General features: G+C 57.0%; 1 protein-coding gene across 1 annotated transcript; it reads right to left on the bottom strand.

The window, feature by feature from the left end:
* Window positions 1–1,009: 1,009 nt before the first annotated feature.
* FOXO6 (forkhead box O6) lies at window positions 1,010–22,566 on the bottom strand. Its single transcript, XM_081144606.1, has 2 exons — window positions 21,684–22,566; window positions 1,010–3,205 (listed from the first exon to the last, which is right to left on the bottom strand). The coding sequence occupies exons 1-2, from the start codon at window positions 22,095–22,097 to the stop codon at window positions 1,937–1,939; spliced, it is 1,683 nt and encodes a 560-aa protein (XP_081000732.1). The 5' UTR covers window positions 22,098–22,566; the 3' UTR covers window positions 1,010–1,936.
* Between the last annotated feature and the right edge of the window lie 3,358 nt (window positions 22,567–25,924).

Here is a 25,924-nt window from a genome sequence, read left to right as displayed (position 1 = left end):
CTTGACTCTTGGGTCTCTGATCATGCTATCTCCTCTGTCTGAAGCCCTTCCCTTCCCAATGCCAACTTATCCTTCGAGGCTCAACTGAGACGACACTGACTCCTCAAGCTTGGGATAATGCAGCCATGTTATTTGTTCCCACAACAGAGCCCTGGCTCCTCCATTCATTATAGCTCTGATTTATAATCACCTATTTAATCATCTGTGTCCCCCTTGAGCCTCTAAGTTCCTTGAGAACAGAGATTGTACCTGTGTTGCTCTTGATGGCAGCCCCAATGCTTGGTACAAGACCTGGCACATAACAGGTGCTCAATAAATCTCCCATGGATGAATGAGTGAGTGGGTAGGTGCAGGACCTATGCTCAGCACTTTACATACCTTTTCTCATTTACTCCTTGAGAAATCCATGCAATGGGTACTAGTATCCTGTGATCTAGACCAGGAAAGCAGGGCTACAGAGGTTGGAAACATGCCTAAGGTCACACAGTTGGTAAAAACAAAACAAAACACACACACACAAAAAAAAAACCCAGCAGAGAATGAATGGAATAAAATAGAAATTTGTGTGCCTTCAAAGGCCTCCTTTCCATCACCCCACCCTGCCTTCCCAAGCCATTTTCCCTTTCTGACCCTATTTTCTCATCTGTGCAATGGGAACAAAAGTCATACCTAATACAGAACCTGACATTAACAGGTTTTCAGTAAATATCTGTGCCTTCTTTCCCAACTCTGAGGGTTATTCAGGACAGAATTTCCCCAGGCCAGAAACTTCCTGCACGCACATGTTCACAGAAACAGGTGCAGAGCTCCACACAAGCACATCCCCAGCGTCCAACATTCGGTAGGCGTCTAACCAATGTGTGCTGAGCCGACAGGCATCGGGGAATGCTGCTGACACATTCTCAGACACAAAACCACAATAAGGACTCGGGCGCTGGAGCCCCCGCCCCCAGGATCCCCGCCAGTGCTCCTCCCCCGCCACCCCCCTGCCAGCCCAAGGCGCGGGAAATATTTAAAACAATTTTATTCATGAAAATATGCTGTACAATGCACTCTACACGGCCTCGACACGGCACACACGCACACGCACACGCTGACTGACGGCACGGCCACAGTACACAGCCTACGAGATGCGCTGGGGCGCCGCGCCCACAGCCCGCCCCGACCCGACGCTTATAAATATGGGAGACAGGAGCCAGGACCGGCGCGGAGAAAGGGGTGCTGGGGTTAGGGTTTGGATCCAGAGCTGAGGCCCGCTGGAGAGGCTGTGACCTGTACCGGGGGGCGTGGCAGGGAACGGAAAAGGCAGTGGACTCCGAGGGAGGGGGGGGGATTGGCAAGGGTGGCGGGGAGGGGGTGAACCTGGACGGTGGAGGGTCAGATGGGGGGTGAGGGCTGGAGGGGGAGAGTTCAGGGGAGGGCGCACAGCCAGTATGTAGCGGTGACTGTGTTTTCTGGAAGGTGTTGCTGGCTTTCGGTGGGTGAGCTTAAGACCAGTGCAAAGTGTCAACTGGGAATCAGACCGGGGTTTGGGGGGCAGGCTTTTCACCGCCGCGAGGACCCCTCGCGAAGGAAATTTGAAGATTCAGAGACGACCTGGCCCATCTCGACCCATCTCCGGGTTGGCTTCCACCAGGGCAGCGCACCTCGTTCCGTCCCACTCCCGCCCAGTCCGGAATTCAGCCTCCACCCCGGCTTCCTGCCTCGGGAGTCGGGGGAGCCGCTCTCAGGAGTCTGGGCGGGAACGTGGGGAGCCTCAGCCCCTCCCTACCACTCCCCACAGCAGCCAGCTTCGGAGGGATGTCTCTAGCAGGGCTGGGGCTGCCTCCTGGATCCTCCGTGGAGCTGGAATCGGGGGTGGGGGCCCGGGGATCAGGATGGGAAGACAGAAGCCCCTCGGGGGCGGGGCGGGCGCCCGGGGCGCAGCGGGCGGCCTTCAGCCCGGCACCCAGCTCTGGTTGGGGGGCGGGGCCCCGGCCAGGCCGGGCGGCGGCGGAGGCAGGGCAGAGTCGAAGTTGAAGTCCATTTCATCGCTGTCCATAAAGTCGTTGAGTATGATGGACTCGACGTCGCACTCCAGGCTGCCGCTGAACATGTCCAGGTCCAGGTCGGCCGGGAAGCGGTCCGGCGCGGCCCCCAGCGGCCCCGCGGCCGCGGCGTACGGCCCGGGCAGGGCTTCCAGCAGGAGGCCGGCGGGCGGGCCCCCGAAGGCGGCCGCGTGGCCAGGCGGCGCCAGGCCCGCGGTCCCCGCCTCGCCGGGCTGCGTCATAAGGCTGATGGGGTGGGCTAAGGCACTGCGCGAGGGCACCGGCGGCGCGTACGGGGCCGCGCCCTTGCCGGAGTAGGCGGCGGCCGCGCCCGCCAGCGCTAGCTCCCCGGGCGCACCCAGCACCGGGCCGGGGCGGGGCGCGGGCGGCGGCGGCGGGGGAGGCAGCAGCGCGGGCAGGGCCCCGGGGCGGAAGGGGGCGGCGGCGGGCGCGAAGCTGGCCTGCTTGTTCTCCTGGATGGTCTGCATGGGCAGGCGGCGCAGCGCGCCCAGCACCGGCGGCCCGAAGCCCCCGCCCCCGCCGTAGGCGCCGCCCTTGCAGCCGCCGAAGTAGGCGGGCGTCGCGGCGCGGGCCCGCGGCCCGTACGCGTCCTGCGCGCCCTCCAGCAGGGCCTCGGGCATCCCCGCGCCGCCGCCGCCGTGCAGACCCATGCGGCCTCCCAGCTCCGCCAGGCGCGGCAGTTCCCCCGGGCAGCGCGCGCCTAGCGCGGGCGACAGTGCGCTCGCGGGACTCGGGTACATGAGCGGAGACGACGGCGCCAGCGCCTCCAGGGCCTCGTCGTCCTCCAGTTCAGCCGCCTCCCCGAGCAGGGGTCTCCCGCCGCCGCGGAAGTCGGCCCACGCCTCGTAGTCGTCGCTGGCGTGCGAGGCTGGGCTGGTGGCCCACTTGGCCGCGGCAGGCACGGGCCCTGGAGCTGGTGCCCCTGGGGGGCTGTCGTCGGGGCTTCGCTCGGGTGCCTGCAGTTGCTTCTTCTTGCTCGCCTTGCCCTTGATGCGCAGGAACTTGGCCCCGTTGTCCATGGACACAGCTCTGCGCCGCGGCGTCTTGCCGGTCTTCCCGCCCTCGGGGTTCAGCATCCACCAGGAGCTCTTGCCTGTGCCTTCGTTCTGAACGCGGATGAAACGGGTGTGCAGCGACAGGTTGTGCCGGATGGAGTTCTGTGGCCGGAGACAAGGACACGGGTGGGGGAGTGGGAAGGGAGGAGGCCATGAGTAAAGGGGCAGTGATGGAAAGAGGAGGGAGAAATAGAGGGGGGGGATAAGAGAATGGAAAAGAGCCAGGAGGGGGCGGGGCGGAGATAGGGAAGATGGAAAGGTGAACGGGGGCAGGGGCGGGGGAAGGGGGGCAAGCGTTAGTGACTGTCCGACAAACAATATCCAAGACCCTGGAACCGCACCACCCCGCCCCCGCCCCCACGGGCACTGCCCAGAGGGTGGGGCCGAGCTTTGGGCCTGGGAGGCAGGGCCAGACCTGAGGGCTACTCTAAAGGGTCCTGCAGCAGGGGAGCAAGACACCTCCCCCCTCTCCAACTCAGCCAAGCCCCACCGCCGGGCTAGCCAGGCTGTCGCCCCCCCCCCCCCCCAGCAGATTATGTAAGGGCTCATGCCGCTGTGGCTCATTTGTCCGCCCCCCCTCCTTCCCCAGCCTGGCATGGCGCCAGGAGCCCGAAAACCCAGGGCTCCAGAAATCAATCTCGTGGTGACTGATTAAGCCCTGTTTAGAACTAATTGCTCTTTCGTGTGTGGGGAGAATAAATTACCTGCTTTAATTTCGTGTCTTTAAAATGCAACTGCAGGTAGAGAAGACTGTTAACCCTTTGCTGGGAGGGCTTGGCCAGGGAAAGCAGAACAGGTTGGGCATCCCCAAAGTGGGTAGAGGCCTGAGACTTTTCAGAGATTTCCCCCAACTCTTCTGAGCTTCTACGAACTCCACAGAGGCCTTTGATCTCAGCAAGCCCCTCAAAACATCCATGGGCATGGAGACCTCCAACCCCACTTCTGCTCAGTGCCCACCTTCATGTTAGAGCAGCTCTCTGGCCTGCCCTTTGGGTTGCAAACCACCCTCGAAGCCCCTTCCTGGTGAAACCCTCACAAATCTCCACAAAGCAGGTGGCATAATGTCCACTTAGATAAGAAGACCAAGGCTCAGAGAGGTGAAGTGGCTTGCCCAAGGCTACACAGCCCTTTCTGCTGTCCCAGGTACTTCCCTGGGCTTCACCCTTTGTCACCCCTGCACATATACTATTCTAAATGTTTTTTGTGCCAGTCTGTAGTGCTCCCCATATGACTGCCTGTTTTTGCCAGGCCTGTCCTGGGGACAGAGGAAGGCAGGGGAGGCCACAGCAAGGCTGATTTCACAAGAACCTGTTGGGCCTTCCATGCCCCACCTCTGGGGAGCCTCCCACCTGGTTGCCTTGACCTTCTGCCTCAGGTACTACAGTGGAAACAGCATGGGCTTGGGTATCAGAAGGCTGGTCAGGATGCCTGGCTCTTTTCAGTCACCTAGCTATATGACTATGAGCTGTTGACTCAACTATGAGCCTCAGTGCTTTAGTGAGCCACCCTCAAAAAAATGGGTGACATTCAGTAACCACCTCACAAGGCTGTTAGGTCATTACCTGAGATGACTGTGGGTGTTTGGTAAACACACAAGGTGCTCATAAGTGGTTAAATCCCTCACCCTGTCCAGAAGACCTCACCTGTTAGGTCACCGATAGACCTGCTCTCTCTACCTCCTTGATATTATGCCGAATGTAACTGTGCTGGGCACCAACAACTCTGGAGAGCTGGCATTATCCCATCTCAGGTACCAGGGAGTGGAGGCCCAGAGGCATGATGTAACTTGCCCATGGTCCCACAGGCAGCAGTGCCAGGTACCACTCCAGATCTACCCAGCTCATGGATCTCTTAACCCTTTATCCACCCAGCTCTGTAACCACTGATCCATAAGGGCTCTCCTTCCTGCCCCCTTCCCATCAGTGTCCAGAAGGACGAGTCCTTTCTGCTGCCCAGGGTACCCTCTCTCAAGCCGAGCTCCAGGTACTGACCTTACTCTTCAGGGCCCCAGGTGCCCTATCTCTGGCACTTTCTGGTCTTCGGAGGTGACAGCTGGGGCTCCAAGGCCCCTCCCAGTGTTGCCCTGCCTGGCTTCTCCTGGGACTCTTAGAGGAGGGGAACTGGACCCCCAGGGAGTGGTGCTCCCTCAAGTAGATACCCCCTTTCCTGCTCCCGCCTCTGCACCTGCCTCCCCAGCCCCTCCCCCACACCTGTGTTCTGGGGCCTCAGAGGCCTCAGTTCTCCCATATGGGACATCTGGCTTACAGAGGCTCCACCTCCCAGCTTCTCCAGCTTCTCCAGCTGAAGGTCAGTCAGGCAATACCTCTTTGTCAATGTCACTATGTGCCAGCCTGGTTCTGAGTGCTGGGGGGGGGGGGGGGGGGAGGACATCACCAAGAAGCAGTACCTACTCAGCACTACCCTCTCAGCCCTGGGCCTTGTAAGTACTTTATCTTATGTAATCACTCTGTCAAGCTCTGTACAGTCAGGGGTTGTGATCCCTATCTCAAGATGAGGAGAGTGAGGCCCAGAGAGGTTAAGGAAGTTGCCAGGGAAGTTGCCAAGTTCGCACAGTTTAAGTGGCAGAGCCAGGTATTGATTTCAGGTTAGTCTCACTGAGTCTAAAGGACATCGCATTCCACCACGGGAGAGAGAAAGGAGTCGGAGAATTTCTAAAGCATCTTAGGAAGCCAGTACTCCAGTGCTTCTCAAACTTTCCATGTAAACCATTCCCAGAAGCTGGCAGCATGGGAAGACTGGGGGCATGCTCAAAGGTCAAAATTCCTGACAAGTCTTGTGCTTCCTTTTTAAAATTCAAGGGAATTTTGCATTGTACTTCATAATACATCCACATTTTCTGAATAGAAATAAAAGTGTGTTAGATTACCACCAAGAACACATGCTCCAGGCCTATGAAAGTTTGTATCCTTCCCCTCTCTGTCCCCTGCCCAGCCAGGTACCCCTTGGTACTTGAGCTCCAGCCTGAAACCATGATTGATTGAACCCAGAGAGAAAAAAGGTCTTGTCCAAAGTCGCCAGGACCTCCTGGCAGAGCTGGGAATTGAGTCCAAGCCTCAGGATCCCTAGCTTGGCGCTCTTCCCCCTCCACCAAGCCTGACCTGGGGCAAGTTTCCCTCCTCCACTCTGGGCCTCGGTTTCCCTACCTGTAAACTGATGAGATCGGTGAATTGTACTGAGGGCCCTTTCAATCTGATAATGAAAATTCTTGGAATCATCCAGTCCAGAGGTTTTGAAACTTTTTTTAATATCGTGACACTCTTTTTATAAACAAATCTAATGCAATACTTGAGTGTTACACACTTAAGCCATCGGGGAATGGGGGCAGGGGTGCCTGTAACCCTGTCTGCTCAGCACCCTCCTTGCACTCTCCCTTTGGGAGGGATTCTGCAGGCCAGATGTATGGGGAGTTGAGGCCTAGATGGATGCCATGCCTTGCCCAGGGTCACCCAGGGAGGAGGCCCAGAGCTGGGTGAGGACCTTGGCCTCTGCTGAGCTGGGCTCTATACCAGGTATGCACCAGGGCTGCACCCCATGAGGGAAGCCCAGGCCCTGCAGCCTAGTCTGGCTCCTCAGGGCCCAGCCACCTGGTACCAATCAGAGCTCTGGGCCAAGATCCAGTGGCAAGGGCGGATCACATCTTGCCCACAAGGCCTCCTGGGAGGACAGAGGCCACAGAGGAGGTGAGGGAGGCAGAGGAGGGAGACGCCTCTGCCAGGCAGCAGTAACCAGGGCTCCCTCTTGAAGTCACCTAGCAACCCACCACCACAGCCACGCCCTGGCATGCCCAGGCTTCCCTCATGCCGAGAGCTGGGCCGGCTTCTGGGGCCTCACATCTCCCACAGACCTGGGGCGGGTTCCCAGAGGAGATAAGACCTCCCTAATTTGGGGCCTCAGGGGGACCATTAAGGGCACAGGGAAGGGACAGTGGCCATCCCATGCCCATCACACTCTCCCTCAGAACCTCGACCAGGGAGGCCAGCCTCCAGGGGCCTCACCCACCTGAGAAAAGGGGCTAGCACAGGGCAAAGTGCTTGGGCTCTGGTCTTGGTCTGGATCCCAGTTTTGGCTCCAACACTCACAAACAAGGTGGCTCTGGAGCAAGATGTTTTGAACCTCAACTTCCTCAAATGGCCACCTGCTTCCACCCTTGCTTCCCTACAAGCCTCCACTATGCACCATCCAGAGTGATCCTTTCAGTGATGCTCGGAACCCTCCAATGCACCCATCTCACTCAAAATAAAGAACAGCGGCCTGGCCGTGACCCACAAGCCCCTCTGTGACCTCTCAGACTCCTCCCCTGACATTGTCAGGCTTGATTCTTCCCTCCACCCCTCGAACCTGACAGGCAGGGTCCCACCTCGAGGCCTCTGTCTCGGGGAAACACCATTCACCCAGATACCCACATCAACCGTTCATCTCCTTTGCATCTTTGTCCAGATAGCACCTTTCAGGAGGCCCACCCCAGCCATTCTTTTAACAATTGCCCTTCATCATTTCTTGGCCCTCTTACTCTACTCTAAATTTTTCTAAAGTCATTATCACTTTCTAAATTATTATATAATTTGTATATATATAATTTAATGTTATATGTTGTGCATATGAATATGTAATTTCTTTTTTCCTGTTTATTATTTTCTGATTTTCCTCATATTAGAATATAAGTTTCATGAGGGATTTTTGTCCATTTCTTTTACTGTACCCATGTGTTTGATATATATGAGGAATTTAATGTTTATAGAATGAATGAGAGAAAGAGAGAAGGGAGATAATACTGTGTTGCAGGGAGAATTAATGTGGTTGGACAGAGTAGCTGGCACATAATGGGGGATTCTCCAAACTGGGCTGAGAGAAGGAAACATAGAATAAGAGACGACTAGTGTGGGACAGAGAAATCAGGAATTATATGATCCACAGAGAGAACTGCAGAGAGAAGTAAGGGCTTCCATGAGAGGTGAGGACAGTCTCAAGGGTGAACAGAGCAGCTGCCCACTCCAGCCCCCTACCCTGGTCCCTCCTGCTTCCCAGAGAGACTTGGTTAACTCAGGGCCTGCTTCGGCCAAGGTCCCTCACAGCCTGTACCATCTGAACGAGAAGACACTCCAGAAGTCCCAGTGGGAACAGAATAACCTCGTCCTTGCTGATGGTGTCTCCCACGTGGACAGGGTCTGATCCATTTGGTGGCGGCAGCTCATCTATCCAGCAGGACACCCTCATCCATTCCCAGGACACCCTTCGCCCACGAGCAGTAATGCATTCATCTGACAGCACAACCCCATTTATCCAGCACACCAGTCCCATTTATCCAGCAAGTACAACCTCATTTGCTAACAGCACTCCATTCACCTGACGGGCCCCCTCATTTATCCAGCAGGACACCCTCATTTATCCTCTAAGTCGGAGGTTCTCCTTCCTCCTGTGGTGTGGCTGTGTTCTCTGACGGTGCAACCTGACTGATCCAGCAGGACGTCATCTCTCCTACAAGTACACTTCATTCCCTGACAGTACAATCTCATTTATCTAATAATGCAGCCTCACCTTGCCTCCAAGTACCACCTCATTCCCTGACAGTACAACCTTGTTTATCTTCCAGTACAACCTCATTTCTCCTTCCAGCACAGCTTCATTCTCTGATAGCTCAACCTCATCCAATCTTACTTCTCCAGCCAGAGCCTGCCAGATCTCCTGAGGAAGGGGGGAGGGGGAGAGAGGAAGGATCTCACCATTCCCTGTCCCATGTCTACAGAGGGCTACTTGGCACTATGACTATGTCCAATCTAATCTCCCCAGGCCCAAAAGGGCCCATAGGCTTTGAATTCTAGGATGCTTAGCCCAGCCAGCACTCCACCATTGCCTCACCTCCCCTTTTGTCCCCTCTGGGGCTATAGAGAGCCCACAGCATGGATTTCCTCCAGCTCTCCAGGAGGAAAAAGATCCCAACTGATTTGATTTATAGCATTTGCTGATTTACGTGGCATGGATACTCCCATCGTAGCCAATTTTAAGCTGCCAGTATGACGTGATCACTGAGTGCAAAATTGGGAAGTGTGCACGATGGATCTCACGAGCCAGTGCAAGCCAGCTCTAGCACACCACTAGCACGTGCTTCTAAGACCCAGACAAGGGAAGAGCAGCACCTACTGCATGCCAGACAGGGCTAGGTTCATTCCATGCTATTTTACCAAGGGGGGGACTGAGGCTCAAGTGGGTTAAATGACTCCTGAGGCCACGAAGCTGGGAAGTGATGGAGCCAGATCTGGGTCTCTAGGCTATTGGATTCCAAAGCCAGGGTTCATGCCCCCAATGTGGTGGGTGACATTGCCCTGCTGCCCACACCATCCCTGCCTTGGTTCTCAAGCCCAAGTTTCCTTGTATCAGAGACAGGAGACCCAAGGTTGTGCCCCATCCACTATAAGCCCTGTGCTACCTCCTGGCCTCCCTGGCACCCGGGGAATTCCAGGACCCTCCCAGTTCAGTCCAGGGTTTCTGTCCATCCACCTAAGCCCAAAGCTAGGTATGGATGCCTCTCCACGGTCCATCCCAGCCCCTCCCTCAGGAAACCGAGCCTGTTGACAAGATGGACATGATGATCCAGCTCCTCCCTCAGTGCCTCCCAGAGCAGAGAACACCTGTGGGGCTGTGCAAGGGCTCTAATCCTCTCCACGCTGGCTCCCATTTCCTCTTTCCCTCCCTCCTTTCTTCCCTTCCTGCAGGAAGAAAGGTCAAGGGCAGGGGTCAGAATCTCAACTTCATCCAAGTGACCTTGGGCCTCCTCTATAAAACAGGGTAACAATCCCAACATCCATGGGGGAGGGCTGGGGCCTAGATGAGATCCTACATGTCAAGAATCTCATCTCCTCTGTCTCAGAGCTCCCAGGAGCAGCCCCTGCCCCACCCCTTACTCCCCACCCCACTCTGACCCGAGAATACACACCTGTCTCAGACAGAGCCATAGACTTTCCAGGGGTCACTTGCTCTGCTGTCTGGGGTGAAGTTGGGGTGCTCAATCTAAGCAGACTTCCTGGCAGAAGGGGTAACCTGGATGACCACAGGGGCCTGAGGCCATGTTTAAATCCTTGGTACTAGGGCCTATAGTAGAGGAGGGGAAGAAGGGCAGGCGGGGCGTCAGGGCCACAAGTGTTGACAGGTGAGTAGGCTTGGAGTCAGCAGTGGGAGAGAAGTGGCCAGCCAGGCCTGGCCAGGTGTGGCTCAGCGGTTGAGTGTCAACCTAGGATCCAGACGATCGGGGTTCGATTCCCAGTCAGGGCACATGCCCAGGTTGCGGGCTCGATCCCCAGTCGGGGGCGTGCAGAAGGCAGCCGATCAATGACTCTCTCTCATCAATGTTTCTATCTCTCTCTCTCCCTCTCCTTTCCTCTCTCTGAAATCAATAAAGATATATTTAAAAAAAGAGAGAGAGAAAAAAAAATTAAAATTAAAAAAAAATGTTTATAAAAAAAAAAAAGAAGTGGGCAGCCAGGGGCCAAGAGGAACCAACGGTCCAAAGCAAGGCATGAGGTCAAGGGATAGGCCCTGGCATCCCCCACCCCCACTCCAGAGACAGCAGAACCCACACAGCCTGCCTGGGCAGCAAACAAATCAGCAGAAGTTCAAGTTCACCCCTACATGGCTCCTCATCACCTGTGGGCTTGGGTCCAACTCCAGACTGCTATTCAAGAGCCCTTGATGCTCTTCAGCTTCATCACCTCCATTTCCCGAAGCCCATCTGAGGCTCCAGCCACCCCGGATGTCTCACACCTCCATGCCTTTGCACACTCTGTTCCCTTTGCCCTACCCTCTCTCTGTTCGACCAGTTCCTGCTGCTCCATCAAGGCTAGCTCTGTGGATTCTTCTTAGTCCCCTCTGCAAGCCCCAAAGATAGTTGCTCCTACCTTAGTGCTACTGCAGAATCTAATGCAAACTGGAGCACAATTGTGTACGAGCCTGCCTCCCCACTTGAACTTTGTGGGCAGTCCTTAGCTCACAGTAAGCCACACATAGGATGGAGCTCTCAGCAGCCACAAACCACTCAGGGCCTGTCCATTCTGTGCAGTTTCTGTTTAGAAAACCTCAGGCCAGAGCTCCAGGCCTCGCCTTCTCCCTCTGGTTGCCCCTCCCATTCTTGGTGCCTCTGCCATCTCCCTACTCTTCCTCAGCATCTCCTGGCTCCTCAGGAGAACTCAGCAAAGCGAGAACAGACAGAAAGGACCATTTACTGAACATTCACCATGGGCCATGCACTGTGCCGGCACTCAGCAATTCAATCTTAATTGAGTTTTTGTGATAACCCTCTGAGTGGGTCTATTATCCCCATTTTACAGATGAGAAACTGAGGTTCCAAGAGACAAACCAACCTGCCTGAGGTCAAAGGGTATAAGTGATAGTGCAGAATTCACCAAGGCTCTTCCACTCTGAGATGCCTTCAGGGGGAAGCCTGGGCCAGGAGAAGCTCCAGAGTGGGCCTGGGGAGGAGGCAGGGGTGGGAGGGCTGTCCACACTGGCTCAGCAACCCCTCCACAGACTCTTTTCCCTCATCCAGGATTAAAGGGGATCCTTAAGTGCAAAGCCATTCAGGCCTCTCCCTCTCTCTTCTCAGGAGCTCCCTCCTGAGCCCCCTCCCTCTCTCTGCACCAGCACCCCCTGCACCCCTGCTCAGGCCCTGGGAGCAGCTGCAGTGACCTCACCCAGCCCTGCCTTGGGTCTGGCTCTGGGGAGGGCCCGGCAGCTGTGCCCAAGCCCTGCTGGCTGGCTCCTAGGGGGGCGGGGGGTGAAAGGAAGAGTGGGCATGGTGCCAAGAGAACCATCTGCTCTCCCAGGGGCATGGCCACCAGCACAGACACTGGCCTCGCCCCCAGAGGCTGCCCTTGGCCCTCTGTCCCCATGCCAAGGGACTCCAGGAGCCTAGGGGCAGCCCACCCAGACCGGGGCACCAGCCCTCATCTGCCATCTGTCTTCTCCTGGACACTGAGAAGTCCTTACAGGACATGTTGGAGCATGAATGTCCACTGAAAAATGAACAAGTGCTCAGGGTAAGCTCTGGGTGCAGAGGCCAGAAGGCAAGGCTGGGTATGCAGAGCTCTGCCTGCCCCAGCCTTGCTGGGCTAAGAGCCTACAATCTCCTGGGGAGGGGCCTACATCCCCTCACATCTGCTCAGCTGGCAGGTGCCTCTGGCAGAGGGTAGGCCCCTTCCCCCACAGCCCCAGCTCAGGTTACAGAGGAGGCAAGGCCAGCTGAGGACAGGGGGAGGGGACAGGAGGGGTGGAGGAGGCTTCACAGCTTCCCAGAGTGTTGGGGGATGGGAATTCAGATCTCTAGATAGGACTCAAAGCTAGAGAGGGAAGAACCATGCCCAAGGTCACAAAGCCTTCCAGAGGGCAAAGAAGGGCTGGTGTCCAAGGGTAAGTAGCCCTGGGTTCAAGAGTGACCTTGAGCAAATCATTGCCCTCATCTGGAAAAATAGTCTACACCCTGCCTGCTTGCCTCCCAAGGCCATGGGGAAGGCTCTGTAGGCTAGAAAGCAGTGGGTCAACCTAAGGGCAGGACAGAGCTTGGACATCCTGAATATCTGATACCTCAAGGGCAGCGAGGGAGGCATTAGAGCAAGGGCCCCCCTCCCCCAACACACACACACACATCAGTGTCTCTCAGGGACTAGGGTTCAAGGACCTTAATTCTACATAGTAGTAAGGAGGTGGTTCTTTTCCTTTCCCAGAGCAATAAATAGCAATAATGATATTTGCTCAGATTTATTGAACACTTTACATGTACTTCTCCTACAATTCTCACAACAAAGCTTGGGCAAAAGTCCAGTTATTATCCCATTTTGTAGAGGAGGAAACTAAGGCCCAGTTGCCCAAGCCCACACAGAGGATGAGTGGTAGAGCTAGTATCTGTTCCTTCCTGACTGCCTCACCTCCGAGGTCCTCAAGGCACCAAAGGATGCTGCATGGCACCTCAGGCCTGGCATCTTGGACTCTGTGGGCCTCTACCCTCTCTCAGGATCATATTCTCTAATCTACCCCAGGCCCAAACCCACACTGGGCTGGTCCCCCCTACTCCACCCTCCACACCACCCTCAAGTGATATTTCTCCATCCAACCATAGCTTGGAGTACCAGTTCCCCATCTTGGCATTCAAGGCCACTGGTCCTCAGGCCCTTGCTGGCCTCTCCAGCCTCAAGTTCTGGCCAACACAGCCACACCCTGCAGGGCTCCCAGAGTCCTGCAGGGTCTGATCTCCTTTGTCTGGTCCCCCAACACACATACCTCCAAACACCCTTAGCTCATTATCTGGCCTTCTATCATGTCCCTGAGCAGTCTTTATCCTGAATCAAAATCAGGATTCCTCATCTTATCTTCCCAGCTTGACCTGGGGGCATCTCAAGGTCAAGGAGCTGTTCAGTTCTGAGCAGCAAGGCACAGTAGGCCTGGATTAAAGTGAATGGAGGAAGTGCCATCAGGCTTGGGGCCTGCAAATGCAGGGAGGAGACATCATGGGGTGGGGGACATCGCTCAGGGAGCTCTCTGTCTGAGAAAACCAGGGACCATGGATCCATCCCCCAGGCTGCAAGACTCAGGGCCAAACTCTAATGGAAGCAGAGATGACGATGGGGGCGGGGGAGGGGAGTCAGCTTGGAATGGCCTGGCCAGAGCACTGGGTTAGAGAAGAATTAGCCCTGGGGAATTTCATTCCTGTCACTTACAGAAGGATACTGTGAAAGCCACTTTATTTCTCTTAGCCTTAGTTTCCTCATCTGTAAAGCAGGGACAGTGACCATATCAGCTTCACAGGCTGTGAGAATTAAACAAAAGCATGTAATGAGGGTTGAACCCTGAGTTGGAACAGTTCAGTGTGGATAAAGCTTAGGGTCAGAAGACGAGGGCGGCGAGTGATGTGGCTGGAGGTGCTGACTGGAGCCAGGTGGACAAGGTCTTGGGCTTCATGCTAAAGCCCCATGATTGGATCCTGTAGGAACAACACTGCTGTGCACATGCTCTTGTCTCTTCCACCAGATGGGGAGCTATCAGAGAGCAGGGGCTGCGACTTGCAGGTTCTTCACCATTCTGAATATTCACACTGACATTGCCCCTCCATCCCACTGCGAAAGGCTCTCAGTGGCAGAGTGAATCAGCCCATTCTCTCCCTCCGTGTTCTATACAACATAATTGCTACGATACGGGGCTGGTCGAATGTGTTGGAGGTTGGGGAGGGGAGTCAGTCCCTTGGAGCTGACTGCAGGGGGTTCAAGTCTCTGGAGGACCCAAAAAGGGTGAGGAGGAGGAGGAGTGGCTCAACCTGGGCAGCAGGCTTAGAAAAGAGGCTGGTCCACACTGGGAGCAGCAGGAGCCAAGGAAGTTACCATCTAAGGCATCAGTTCAGAACTGGCCCATCATCCATCACCAGACAAACCTGTTAAAATATAGATTCCAGAGCCGACCCGATGAGAGTCTGATATAGAGGGTCTGAGATGGGGACTCAACACCTTTATTCACTAAAAGCTTTTGGTGACTCTGATCATCAGCCAGGTTTGCCAACAACTAAAGATTTAAGGCAGAAATTCTCAGGCAGACACCGTGGGTTCCAGAATCACCTGGGAAGTAGATCTTTATTCAAATCACCCAGGCACCCCGCCTAGTTTCTGAGAGGTGTCCCAAGGGATCAGTCCATGAGAGTTGATAGCTGCCTTGGTGAGCATGTGACAATGGCAGTGGGTGTGGGTTGAGAACTCCAGTGTCAGGTGCAAAGGTGGCAGTGGGAAGGCAGCCTGAGATCAGAAGCAGCAGGAAAAGTGGGAGGGAGGGCAGGGCCTGGACAAGGCCAGCAGAGGGCCCAGGGGTTCAAACAGAGCAGTTTGGGTTTGGTTGGCTCCCAAGGGAACTGAGGAGTCCCAGAGGCTTCTGGAGCATGCGCAAGCCTTGGGGCAGGAGGGATGGCTGGTGTGTGGGCTGGCACTGCACTGGCATTGGGAGATGGTAGAAACAGACAGGTCTCAGTCTGAATCCTGGCTCAGCCTCATCCCAGCTATGCTGCCTAGGCCAAGTGACTTCATCTTTCTGGGCCTCTATTTCCTCAACTGCAAAATGGGGCTAAAAACACATACCTGTTAGGTCCTAGGGAGTATGAAGTGAGAGAATTTATGTGAAGTGCCCACTGACTGCCTAGCACCCAGACATTATTGCTCTTAATTCTTGTTCCCCTTCCCACAAGAGACATCCTCTTAGAGATCAGAAAAGTTCTCTGCAAAGATGGAGGCCCTGGGGGGGAGAGGGTGTGGGAGGCCCCTCCCCCACACACCACCTGGCCCCCTCCCACCTCTACATATGGGTTGGGGGGTGGGGAGAGGCAGCAAACAGCCAAACCACCCCAAACAGGAGTTGGTTTCCATGGTAACCAGGGTGCCAGGAGGAAGGGGGTGCTCTAGATCCAGCTGTCCCCTGAGCACCCTACCCAGGCCCCAGAGCCTCAGCTAATGGCCACCCAACACCCTCCACCCCCCATCTGCTTGCTCCAGGGGCCAGCTTGGACTGCCATGAGTACTCCCTTCATAGTGCCCAGAGTATGTTTGCCACCTGGGTACTGCCAGGGGCAGGGTAGGAAGTTCCACGCAGGAGTCCCAAGTTCAAGTCCATCCAAACCTGAACTCACATGCTTTCACCCTGAGAAATTCTATCAGTACTTTGTGCCCTCAGTCCCAACTAACCCCTCATGACTCATAGAACCAGAGGGTTTGTCAGTCATACCCCAGAAAGGACCAGAGACTGAGTTAAGGCCCTTTGGATACCGACGACAATACTTAGGACCAGAATGGGAGAGCTCGGCTCCAGCTCACACACACGGGGTCTGGTTCCCTTACAGGTGTTCTGACCCATCCTTATCCACTCCCAACCCCACACTCCAACTAACCCTAAAGGACTGAACTAGGACACCCTGAGTGATGCTCCACAGAGGTGGGACATGGCTGGGAGAAGGAAGGAAGTCCTAACATTAAGACCCATCTAGCAACAGAATGGTAGTCCAGAGGTCATGAGCTCTCAGTCACTTGGGGTGTGTGAAGGGATTGAGCTGAGGAAGAAGGCATGGAAAGGTGTGTTGGGCTCTGTGACACCCCCTTTCCCTTAGATACCCGAACTCTGATTCAGATGTGGAAGAACTGGACACCAGTGTGTACCAGTTTCCCAGATACCCACCCCCACAGGCTGCAGATGGGAGGGAGTAATGGTGAGTCAGCCACAGGTAAGGGAGACAGTGAAGTGAGGAGTGGCTCTGATACACCCATAATCCCAGAGGCTTATTCACACCCACAGTCCAGAATCACCCCTCACCCCTCACAAGACACAGATAGAGGGGCTTCCACAGCCCCCAGGACCACATGTGGTGGCCCCCACCAGCTGCCACTCAAAGACAGGAGAAGGTGGGCTTCCAGGAACAAGCTTGCACCCTTTCAAAATCCAAACAGAAGCTCCTTTCTAGCCTCAACGGCATAGAAAAAGCTTGAGTTTTGGGGTCAGAAGCGGGTTCAATTCCCAGGCCTGCCACTTCCTAAGGATGTGACCTCAGGGCAAGCCACTTCTCCATCTGGGAAATAGGGATCCTAATAACCACCTGGAAGAATGGTGGCCATGAGCTTGGTCAGTGGGCGCCTTCTTCCTGGCCCTCTCAGCCGCCCCCGCCCCTCGCTGGCAGAGCCCCAACTCCAGTCAGTCCTGAAGCTGGAGTCCTCAGGGCCTGAGAAAGAGGGGCCCCCAACCGCTGAAAGTGGGGGTTGGGGGGGCACTGAACTTTCGAACCGCAAACCCAACCCACCCCCACCCCCCGCGCCGTTCATTACCTTAACACGAGTTAAAAATAACCGTCTCATCTCTTTAAATTAGTCTGTCTGCAATTACCGCCTGGCACGGCGCTGCCCGCCGTCGTCCCGCTGGAGCGGCGCCAGGTGGCAGGCGGGGCCCTCACCCTGTCTGTCGGTCTATCTGTCTGCTTCCTGGCCCCCCCTCCCCCTCCCCGCAGCAGGGAAGCTACCCCCAGGGGCCTGAGGACCCAGCTCCCAAGCTGCGTGGGTATGAGCCAGGGCCGTGGGCTCCGAACGGGCAGGAGCGAGGGGCCTGGGGAGCGGCGGGCTGGGGCGGGGGCTCCAGAGCGCGGGGGAGGGGCCTCGGGAGGCCCGGGAAGCCGGAAGGGCCCGCAGCGCCAGCGCTCGTGGGTGGGTGTGAGCAGGTGGCCGTGGGAGTCTGCCGGGCGTGCCAGCAACTGTGCCAGGAGCGGCTGGCACGGGCTCTTGCCCAGGAGGCGGGCAGCTGCCAGCCCCCCGCTCGTGCAGTGCAGGGGGGGGTTGTGAGGACACCCCCCAACCCTGGCTCGCACAGCCTCCTCCCACACCCCACCAGCCCTTGGGGCTGGGGATCCCCGGAGGACAAAGGAGGAGGGAGCCCTGCTCCAGCAGGCTAGGGGGAGGAAAGAAGGGGGCGCCCCCTGTACTCACAACCAATGCTCAACCCAGCTGTAGCAGAAACCTCCTCCTGGCAGCTCAGATCAGTCCCTCCTTCTAGCCCCCACCCCACTTAGGACCTACTGGCCAGCCTGGGCCAGATGGGGGTAGCACACCACCCCTCCTGATCCCACCCCCCAACAGCCAGGCTGCTCCAGGCCCTGAGGAAGAAGGGAAGTCCTCATCCACTGCCCTCCTCCCCCACCAGGCCTGGGGACAAAAATGGGAGGTGCCCAGGCTTGGCCCGGGAGCTCCCAGGGGAGCTGGCAGCCAGGAAACAGGCAGAACAACTCCAGGGACGACAAGAGAAAGGAGTGCTAAGTGGAAGAAGCACCAGGACCCAGAGTGGCCTGGAAGGCTTCCTGGAGGAGCCATCACTAGGGAAGGTGGAGCTGGAGCAACTGAGAGAAAGTGGTAGGTTCTACTTGTCAGATATCCACACTTCTGGGATACTGCAGAGGCATGGGGACCTCCCGTCCAAGCCCTCTTCCCAGGCCTGAAGGCTCTCCACCCTGAGGGGAACACTATCAGCCTCTTTGGTTGAGTTCCCAGCACCAAGCCCAGCCTCTCTTCAGGCTTCAGCCTAGCGGATGTAGTGCTCCTCCTGTTGCTGATCTTGCCTCCTTTGATTTTTGCTCGACTATCTCCCCACATCATAGGTGGAACCACCATGCAAAGGCCAAGCACATCAGCCCTTCCTGGTCTGTCCCACTCTGCTTTTCCCATGCCACCTCCCTGCCATCCCTAGGAGCCCTGGGTTCTAGCCTAGCATGCCCAATGGTCTCCCAGACCCAACATGTTCAGTTCTACCTCCTTGCCTTTGTATATGCAGTCATCATTCCCTAGAATTTCTCCCAAAACCTACCCCCAATGCTTCTACTCCCTCCATTCAGCTCCCCAGGGAACCTCTTTCCTCTCTCATCCCTGCTTCCCCACCCCCCACCTGTTCCCCCATTTCCAGTCAGTCCCTCCAGGGGCCTGGTAGAGGGACCATCCCTAACTCCTAGCCAACCTCTGGTTAGCAGGGTCTGTGGTACACCTTAGGTGCTTAGGTTAGGGCCAGGGCCCATTGTTCCTTCCCCTCTCTCCTCCCTCACATAAGTGTTGCACTTGGATCCCTGGGCAGCTCAGATCAAGTGCCACCTTCTCAGTGAGGGTTAAATCCCTGGCTCCCCAAGGGATCTAACCTGCCTTCCCCATACCTCTGCCCCCACCCCTGACCCTTCTTGCCTGTAAAACACAGGGCGTGGGTGTGGAACTGGCTGAGCCCTGATGTGTCCTGAAGGCAGGTCCAATGTATTTCCTTTTGGTCCCCCTACTCCATCTAACACAGTATTTAGTACAACCCAGGGATCCAAGTGCAACACTTATGTGAGGGAGGAGAGAGGGGAAGGAACAATGGGCCCTGGCCCTAACCTAAGCACCTAAGGTGTACCACAGACCCTGTTAACCCGAGGTTGGCTAGGAGTTAGGGATGGTCCCTCTATCAGGCCCCTGGAGGGACTGACTGGAAATGGGGGAACAGGTGAGGGGTGGGGAAGCAGAGATGAGCGAGGAAAGAGGTTCCCTGGGGAGCTGAATGGAGGGAGTAGAAGGAGGATACCCACCAGGGAATGAGATGGGAAAGGCCAGCCCCTCCTGAACAGCCCTCCTCCAGTGGCTGAGTGGTGTCTGCCAGGGCCTAGGTCAGGAGCCCAAGCCTGAGGCTCTCTCTCCAATGCTCCAGCTCAGGACAAACCTTCCAGGACTCCCTCCTTCCTTAGCCCAGATGCAGGGAGAACCACAGTGTCCTGAGCAGCTTGGTGCAGTGGAAATCACATCCAATGGGCAGGCGGGAGACCTGGGCTGTCATCCAGGGCCTGCTGCTCACTGACGGCCTGAGAAAAGTCTCATTCCTTCCTGTGCCTCAGTTTCACAGTCTGAGAAATGAACTCATGGGACTAAGTTGTCTCCAAGCACATTCCCAATCACATTTTAGGATTCAGGCCTGTCCCTGTTCAAAAGCCATCAGTGTTCCGCTCCCACACCCAGTGACAGCAGGACACTATTTCAGAAACTCTGTGGAGCATTCAAGGGAGGAACACCTGGATTGGAGTCCAGCTTTCCCATCTACTGACTGTGTGACCTTGGACAGTTCACTCCTCCACTCTGCACCTCAGCATCCAGCTCTGTAAATGGTGACAGTAAAACCCACCTCAGGGACTGCAGAGAGCACTTAAGGAGACACCTAGCACAGATGCCTGAAAGTATCTGGCACAGGGTTTGGCCCTGAGACCCTCAATGAACTGCAGTTCTCTCTTAGATTCCAGCCTCATGTCCCCTCTTGCAATCTTCCCCCATCATCCGTAATCCATCAAGCCCAACAGGAGCTCTATCTCCTGCAGCAACCCCTCCTGGCTTACTCTGGGCCACAGTACCCTCCCCAGCCTCAGCATCCTTTGCACCATCCACCCATTTCTTCACTCTTTCACCAGATAGCACTGGTAGCTCCTCAGTCCCAGGCTCTACACTGGGTGCTGTGGGCACAGAGATTGCTCCGACACTGCCACTGTCTTCCAAAGACAGGGTGGGTAAGGGAAATGAGATAGGACACAAAAGACTAAGACCTATGACAGGCAGGGAGAGGACCAGGAAGAGGGATTCTTAAACTAGCTTAAAAGGGTTAAGGAAGGCTTCCATGAAGAGGCATCTGAACTCTGCCCTTCAGAACAGGGACTATATCTACAGGGAAAAGTAAAAGCTAGGACAGTACATATGGAACAGGAAGGGAGGTGGGAGTAAAGCCCAAGGGCAGGACACACATGGGAGGAATAAGGGTTCCAATGGGGGCTGATCCCAAGGACTGGAAAGGCTGGGGAATGAGGTTCATGTCTGCTCCTCCAGCCTGTGACCCCACCCCGTAGTGGCCTGAGAGCCATAGGCTCCCAGGTCAGAGCACCTGTGACCCCTACAATGCAGCCACTGGGTGTCTAGAGCTGTCCATGCCCATAAGCATGTCCCTTCCTTCACTGGCACACCCCCTTCCTGACCCTCTGCAGCCTCCACCAGGCACAGCTCCCTCCCTCCATTTAGGCATGCCTCCCTGGCAGAGACACCCCTCTCCCACAGGGAGTCTAACAGCTCACAGACCTTAGGCACAGCCCCTCCACCCCAACTTCCTATCCCCCCAAAACATCCCATTCCCATTCCCCAAGAAGATGGCCAGAGGAGGGTCTGGAGGCCAGAGGCCAGTCAACCCCCTCTCCTTTCCCAAGATGGCTCTCCCCTTTTCACTGGCTGGCACTGAGGCTTTCCCTGGGGTGCCCCTGCCCTTCCCCCACCCCCAAATGCATCTGAGCTCAGAAAGCCAGAAAAGTGGAAGACAGCCTGGGGTGGATAGGGACAGATCCCCAGCCCTCAATACACTGCCCGAACACCAGCTGTAGTCATCACCAGCCCACCATGCTGATCAAGGCAAGGGGGGACAGCAGCTGCCCCATGGACAACTCAGATCCCAGGTCACCTGACAAGTCACCCCACCCCAGACTGGCTGGTGCCCTAGGGTGAACTCCTGGCACCACAGGAAGAACTGTGAGCCCAGGGCTGCACTCCTCACCCTAGGGTCAGCTCCAGGCAGTGCAGTGGGAAAGATCTGGGGGGAAAGCAGCCACTGATCTAAGTCATTATTCCAGCTCTTTAAGGAGCGTGCCCTGGTGAAGAGGGTAAAACAAGAGTAACCCAAAGCACACTCATGGGGGTAAGAGGAGGCTCCCCAATGTCTGAGGCTTGGGAATGGGTTCCTCTGCGATGCCCCCAAGGATGAGCTGGGGGTGTCCCTCTGCGGTGCATCGAAGTGTCAGTCAGTCCCTTGTTAGCCCATCAGACCTCCCACCCCGCATCCAGAAAATGCACACAGCTGCTCCCAGCACGCCCCCTCCTGTCTGCCGGCCGGCCCCACGCCCTGGGCACACACTCCTTGGCCCCTGGGGGTGCCCTGGGGCCTCCCTCCCGCCGGCCCGCCCGGAGCCCAGACGCCCCGAGCTGCCCCTGGAAGCCCCAGCCGATACCAGCCCACCTCCCCAGCCGGACGCTCCCACCTTCCAGCCGGCCGAGCTGTTGCTGTCGCCTTTATCCTTGAAGTAGGGCACGTAACGGACCATCCAGTCGTAGATCTGCGAGAGAGTGAGCCGCTTGTCCGGGGCGCTCTCGATGGCTTTGGTGATGAGGTCGGCGTAGGACAGGTTCCCCCACGCGTTCCGCCGCGAGCTCTTGGCTTTCCGCAGGGGTCCGACCTCCGCTCCCAGCGGGGGCGCTGGGGCCATCGCCGGGGCCGTCGCCCGGCGCTCCAGTCCACAGTCCTCGGCACCCTCGGCCACCCCTGAACCCAGCGCTCGGTCTTCGTCGCCGACCAAGTCGGGCTGCGGCAGGGGCCAGGTACACGAGCGCGGCCGGCTCTGCGGCGCGAAGTCCGGGTCCACGTCCACCTGATGCGCTCGCAGCTTCGCAGCCATGGTCCCGCCCGGCTCGGGCGAGGAGGGGAGGGAGGCTCCGCGGAGGGTGGGCGTACGGCTCCGGGATCTGCACGCCCCGGGGAGGCCCGCGGGAGGGGTCCCTGGCGGCGCCGGCTCAACCGCGGGGCGCCATGGGCCGGGGCGCGGAGACAGGGGGCTGGTCTCCCTGGAAAACCCAAAGGGAGGGAAAGACCAGAGCAGTGAGGGGGCGGCGGCCCCGGAGCCCAGCGGGCACACACCTCGCCCAGCTCCGCTTCTAGCACCTGCCGCCTGCCTGAACCTGCAGCCACCACCGCCACCGTCGCTGCCGCCGCTCCCCCGGCGCCGGCCCCGCGCGCGGGCCCCGCTCTCCTGGGACGAGGCCGGATTGCACCATGCCGGAGCCCGAGCCCGTGCGGGAGCCCGCGCCGCCGCCGCCCCGTGAATGCCGCCGCCGCCGCCGCTCCGGCTCCAGCGCCAGCTCCCGCGCCTGCCGCGCTCAGCGCCGGCTGCACCTCGGGATGGGCGGGGGACCGAGAAGGGGCGGGCCCGGCGCGGGAGGGGGCGGGGCGTACCCACTCGCAGCCACGGAATCCTGGGCCCGCCGGGTGCCCCGCCCGCGGGCTGCGGGTGGGGACGAGGGGCGCGCAACTCCAGGCGATCCCGCCGCAACCAGTGCAAGCAACAGCGCCGCCTACAGAGCAGTGGAGGAGTGGCGGGCGCGACCCCGCCCCCTGCTCCGCTCCGGGGGAGGGGGCCCAGGGGCGGGGCCTGAGCTCTCTCATTGGTTCGCAGCAGGGCCGTCCCGCCCACGGACTCGACAGGATCCCTCCCAGAAGCGCGTCAGCGGGTTATTGTTACAACTGGGGGTTTCCCGGGGCAACGGGGATGGGGCGGGACTCAGAGCACTTGGCCCCGCCTTCTACTCCCGAATGGAATGCCCAGCCCCGTGCCTCTGGACCCTCGGCGTTTCCAAGTCTTAGAAACCTGATGGGGCGGGTGATGGAGCTCGCCTTTGTGCCCTCGGCTGGGCTGGGGAAAGAGAAAAGGTCAGGAATGCCTGGGTTCTGGGCCAGGCTTCGCCACCTTTCTAGATTCTCCATCTGCAGATGAGTTCTTCATGGGCTTTCGGGTGCCTGTGAACATCGGTTCTCAAAGTGTAGCAGAGTCAATCTGAAGAGATTGTGAAAATGTGTTGCTGCACTCCACAGGGTAAGCCTGAGTTGAAGCTGGAGACGGCATTTCTAACAAGTTCCCCAATAATGTGCCCAGGACTACACTTTGCAATCAAACTACTGTGTTAAACTCTGTGGGATGCTCTTACAGGAGTTGTTGGAAGAAGCACTTGCCCCAAAGTTCATCCTGCGTGGGGAGAAGCTTCTCGTTCACTTAACAGATATTTATTGAGCACCTTTGATGCTCCAGGCACTGTTCAGGCCACTAGGGCAAGAGCAGGAACAGAGACATATGGAGTTCCTACTGCATAGGCTCGTGGACAAGTCAGGTGTTTATCAGATGATCATATGGCCTCAGAGGGAGAGGGCTGGCTGAGAAGTTGGGCAGCCCATGTCCTCATCCCACAGGGCCCTAGGTTAGGTCTCCAGTCTCCACACCACCTGCCAGCCTTTGCTCAGAGTATCTCTTCTGCCTAGAAACACCTTTTCCCCTCCTACAGGCCATTGAGATTCCCCCATTTCTCAAGCTCAGCCCAAATGTCAACTCAGCCCTGACAACTTCTCTAGCCCTAGCTCTCAACACTTGTCTCTGTTCCTTGCTTGCCCACACCACTTTCTGCTCTGCCAGCAATGCCTTATGTCCCTTTAGGACAGTATTTCTCTTTTGCCAATCGGGAAACTGAGGCCCAGAGTGGGGAGGTGACTTGCTCAGATAGAATGGGCAGGACTAGAATCCCAAACCATCAGCCAGTACCACACTCCTGGAGAGGCTGGAGACGGCAACTGTCAGAGTTCTCTGGGAAGTGGGAGAAGACTCTCTCAAAAGTTTCTTCCTTCCAACTGAGGTCCCAAGGAGTAGGGTTAAGGGTAGGGATGGGGGCAGGGCTAGAGGGGGCTTCTCCTCACCCCCCACGGTGGGAGCAGGCCCAACTTGCAAATGCCTGGCGTGGCATCTTCCTGAGTCACATCCAGTAAGCAAGGGTGGGCATGGGAACAATTGGCTGTCCCCCACACGCCTCTCTATACATGTACACACACTCTAGGTGGTACTGTTTAGAGTCACAAGGGCTCTGAAATCACTTGGTCCCCCTCCCACAGTTCTCATATGCTCTCCCTGCCTGGGGAGCCCACACTGGGAACTGCCCTCTCAGGTACTCTGGAGGCCAGGAAGGCCTCTTGCCAGTCTTCAGCCCTGGCCCAGCCTGCTCTGTGAGATGAAGGCCTGCTGGGGGCCATACCAGAGCTGGGAGGATCCTTAGCTGCGGGCCCTGGCACAGGCTGCCACTGCGGGGCTGGAAAGCCAGCTTGGCAGAGACGCCCTGACTCAGGCTGACTCAGACTCTGCTCAGGCCCTTGCCCCACCCAGTGTCCACAGCTGCTGTCTGACTCTCCTCTGGGACCCACATCTGGTACACTCAGCCCCCCCTCCACACACACACCCACCATGCCACACACGGACACTCATTCTTCTTTACTCACCACTTGGCCCCTGCTCACACATCATTATGAGGCCGTATAACATAGTGATTAAGAGTGTGGGCAAGTTACTTAACTGCTCAAAGCCACTATTTCCTAATCTATAAATGAGTGTCGTCATAGCACTGACATCATAGGATATTTGAAGAATTCAATAAGATCATGAATATCAGCACCAGGTTCAGAGTAAGTGCTCAATAAAGGCTTGCTGTTTTTATTACTGTTGGTGTTGCTTCTACATATCTTCCCTTCCTACTTGTCACAACTCACACTGTCCCACCTGCTCTCACCATGCACACACTCGTGCCCACTCACACACACTAGCTCACTTACATGCACACTTCCATATGTCCCTTCCACTCGTGCCCCAATTGCACAGGCCCAAATCTTCCTCTGTTCTTGGCCCCAGGTTTCTCTTACTCCCCTCCCCGCTCCTTCCCTCCCCCATGCTTGCTCTCAATCTGCATTTACCCTCCCTACCACTCCCACATTCATTCCTGTTCACAAACAAGCCCCCACTTGCTTACCCTTGCATTCCTCCCCTTCCACACACAGACACATTAGCTTCTGCTCACACTTTCCAGGGCTTAAACATGCTCGCATTCCAGTGCAGGCACACTCGCTCACACACAGGCATGTGCTTTCCCCACTCAGCTCCTACTTGGATCACAAAACTGGTACACACACACCCAAACAACCCCAGTGCATGCCTCAATACCTCCACTGGTCCATCCCCTGCCAGTAAGGAGCACACGCCACACGGCTCCCCAACAGTCCTGCTGTTGGCAGACACCCCCTCCCTGGGCTACAGTGACACTCCCCTCACCCTGGCGGGACCGTCTCCTCCCTGGCTGCTCCCTCCTCCAGTCTCAGTTTCCCAGCCCCTCCCAGCTCTCAGAATAGCCCCTGCCATTGCGGCCACTGCCACCTCCGCTGCTGCCACGGCTGAGCTGTCAGGGCCCGCCAGAGCCCGCTTCCCCAGCGCCGTGCCAGCTGTCCCAGCTCACTCAGGGCAAGTGAGGACAGGAGGACGGGCTTTTCTGAAGTCTGATGGACATAGCTGCTCAGCACCCTTAGACTCCCTTTCCAGAGCCCACCTGGAAGAAAGTCAGCTCTCAGAGGAGGCCACTGCCGCTTGCCCAGCATTTTCCCAGTCCCCAAAGGGCTTTGCCTGTGTCCCCAGATCCTTATACCATC

This window comes from Miniopterus schreibersii, assembly GCF_964146895.1.
Source record: "Miniopterus schreibersii genome assembly, chromosome: 8".
Taxonomy (NCBI): Eukaryota; Metazoa; Chordata; class Mammalia; order Chiroptera; family Miniopteridae; genus Miniopterus; species Miniopterus schreibersii.
This window is presented reverse-complemented; position numbering and strand designations above follow the sequence as displayed.

Excerpts from the sequence above, each read along its gene's own strand:
- FOXO6 (XM_081144606.1), bottom strand. The coding sequence starts at position 22,097 with ATGGCTGCGAAGCTGCGAGCGCATCAGGTGGACGTGGACCCGGACTTC. Across the intron at positions 3,206-21,683 it reads ACAGCTCGGCCGGCTGGAAG|AACTCCATCCGGCACAACCT; the intron begins GTGGGAGCGTCC and ends CTCCGGCCACAG.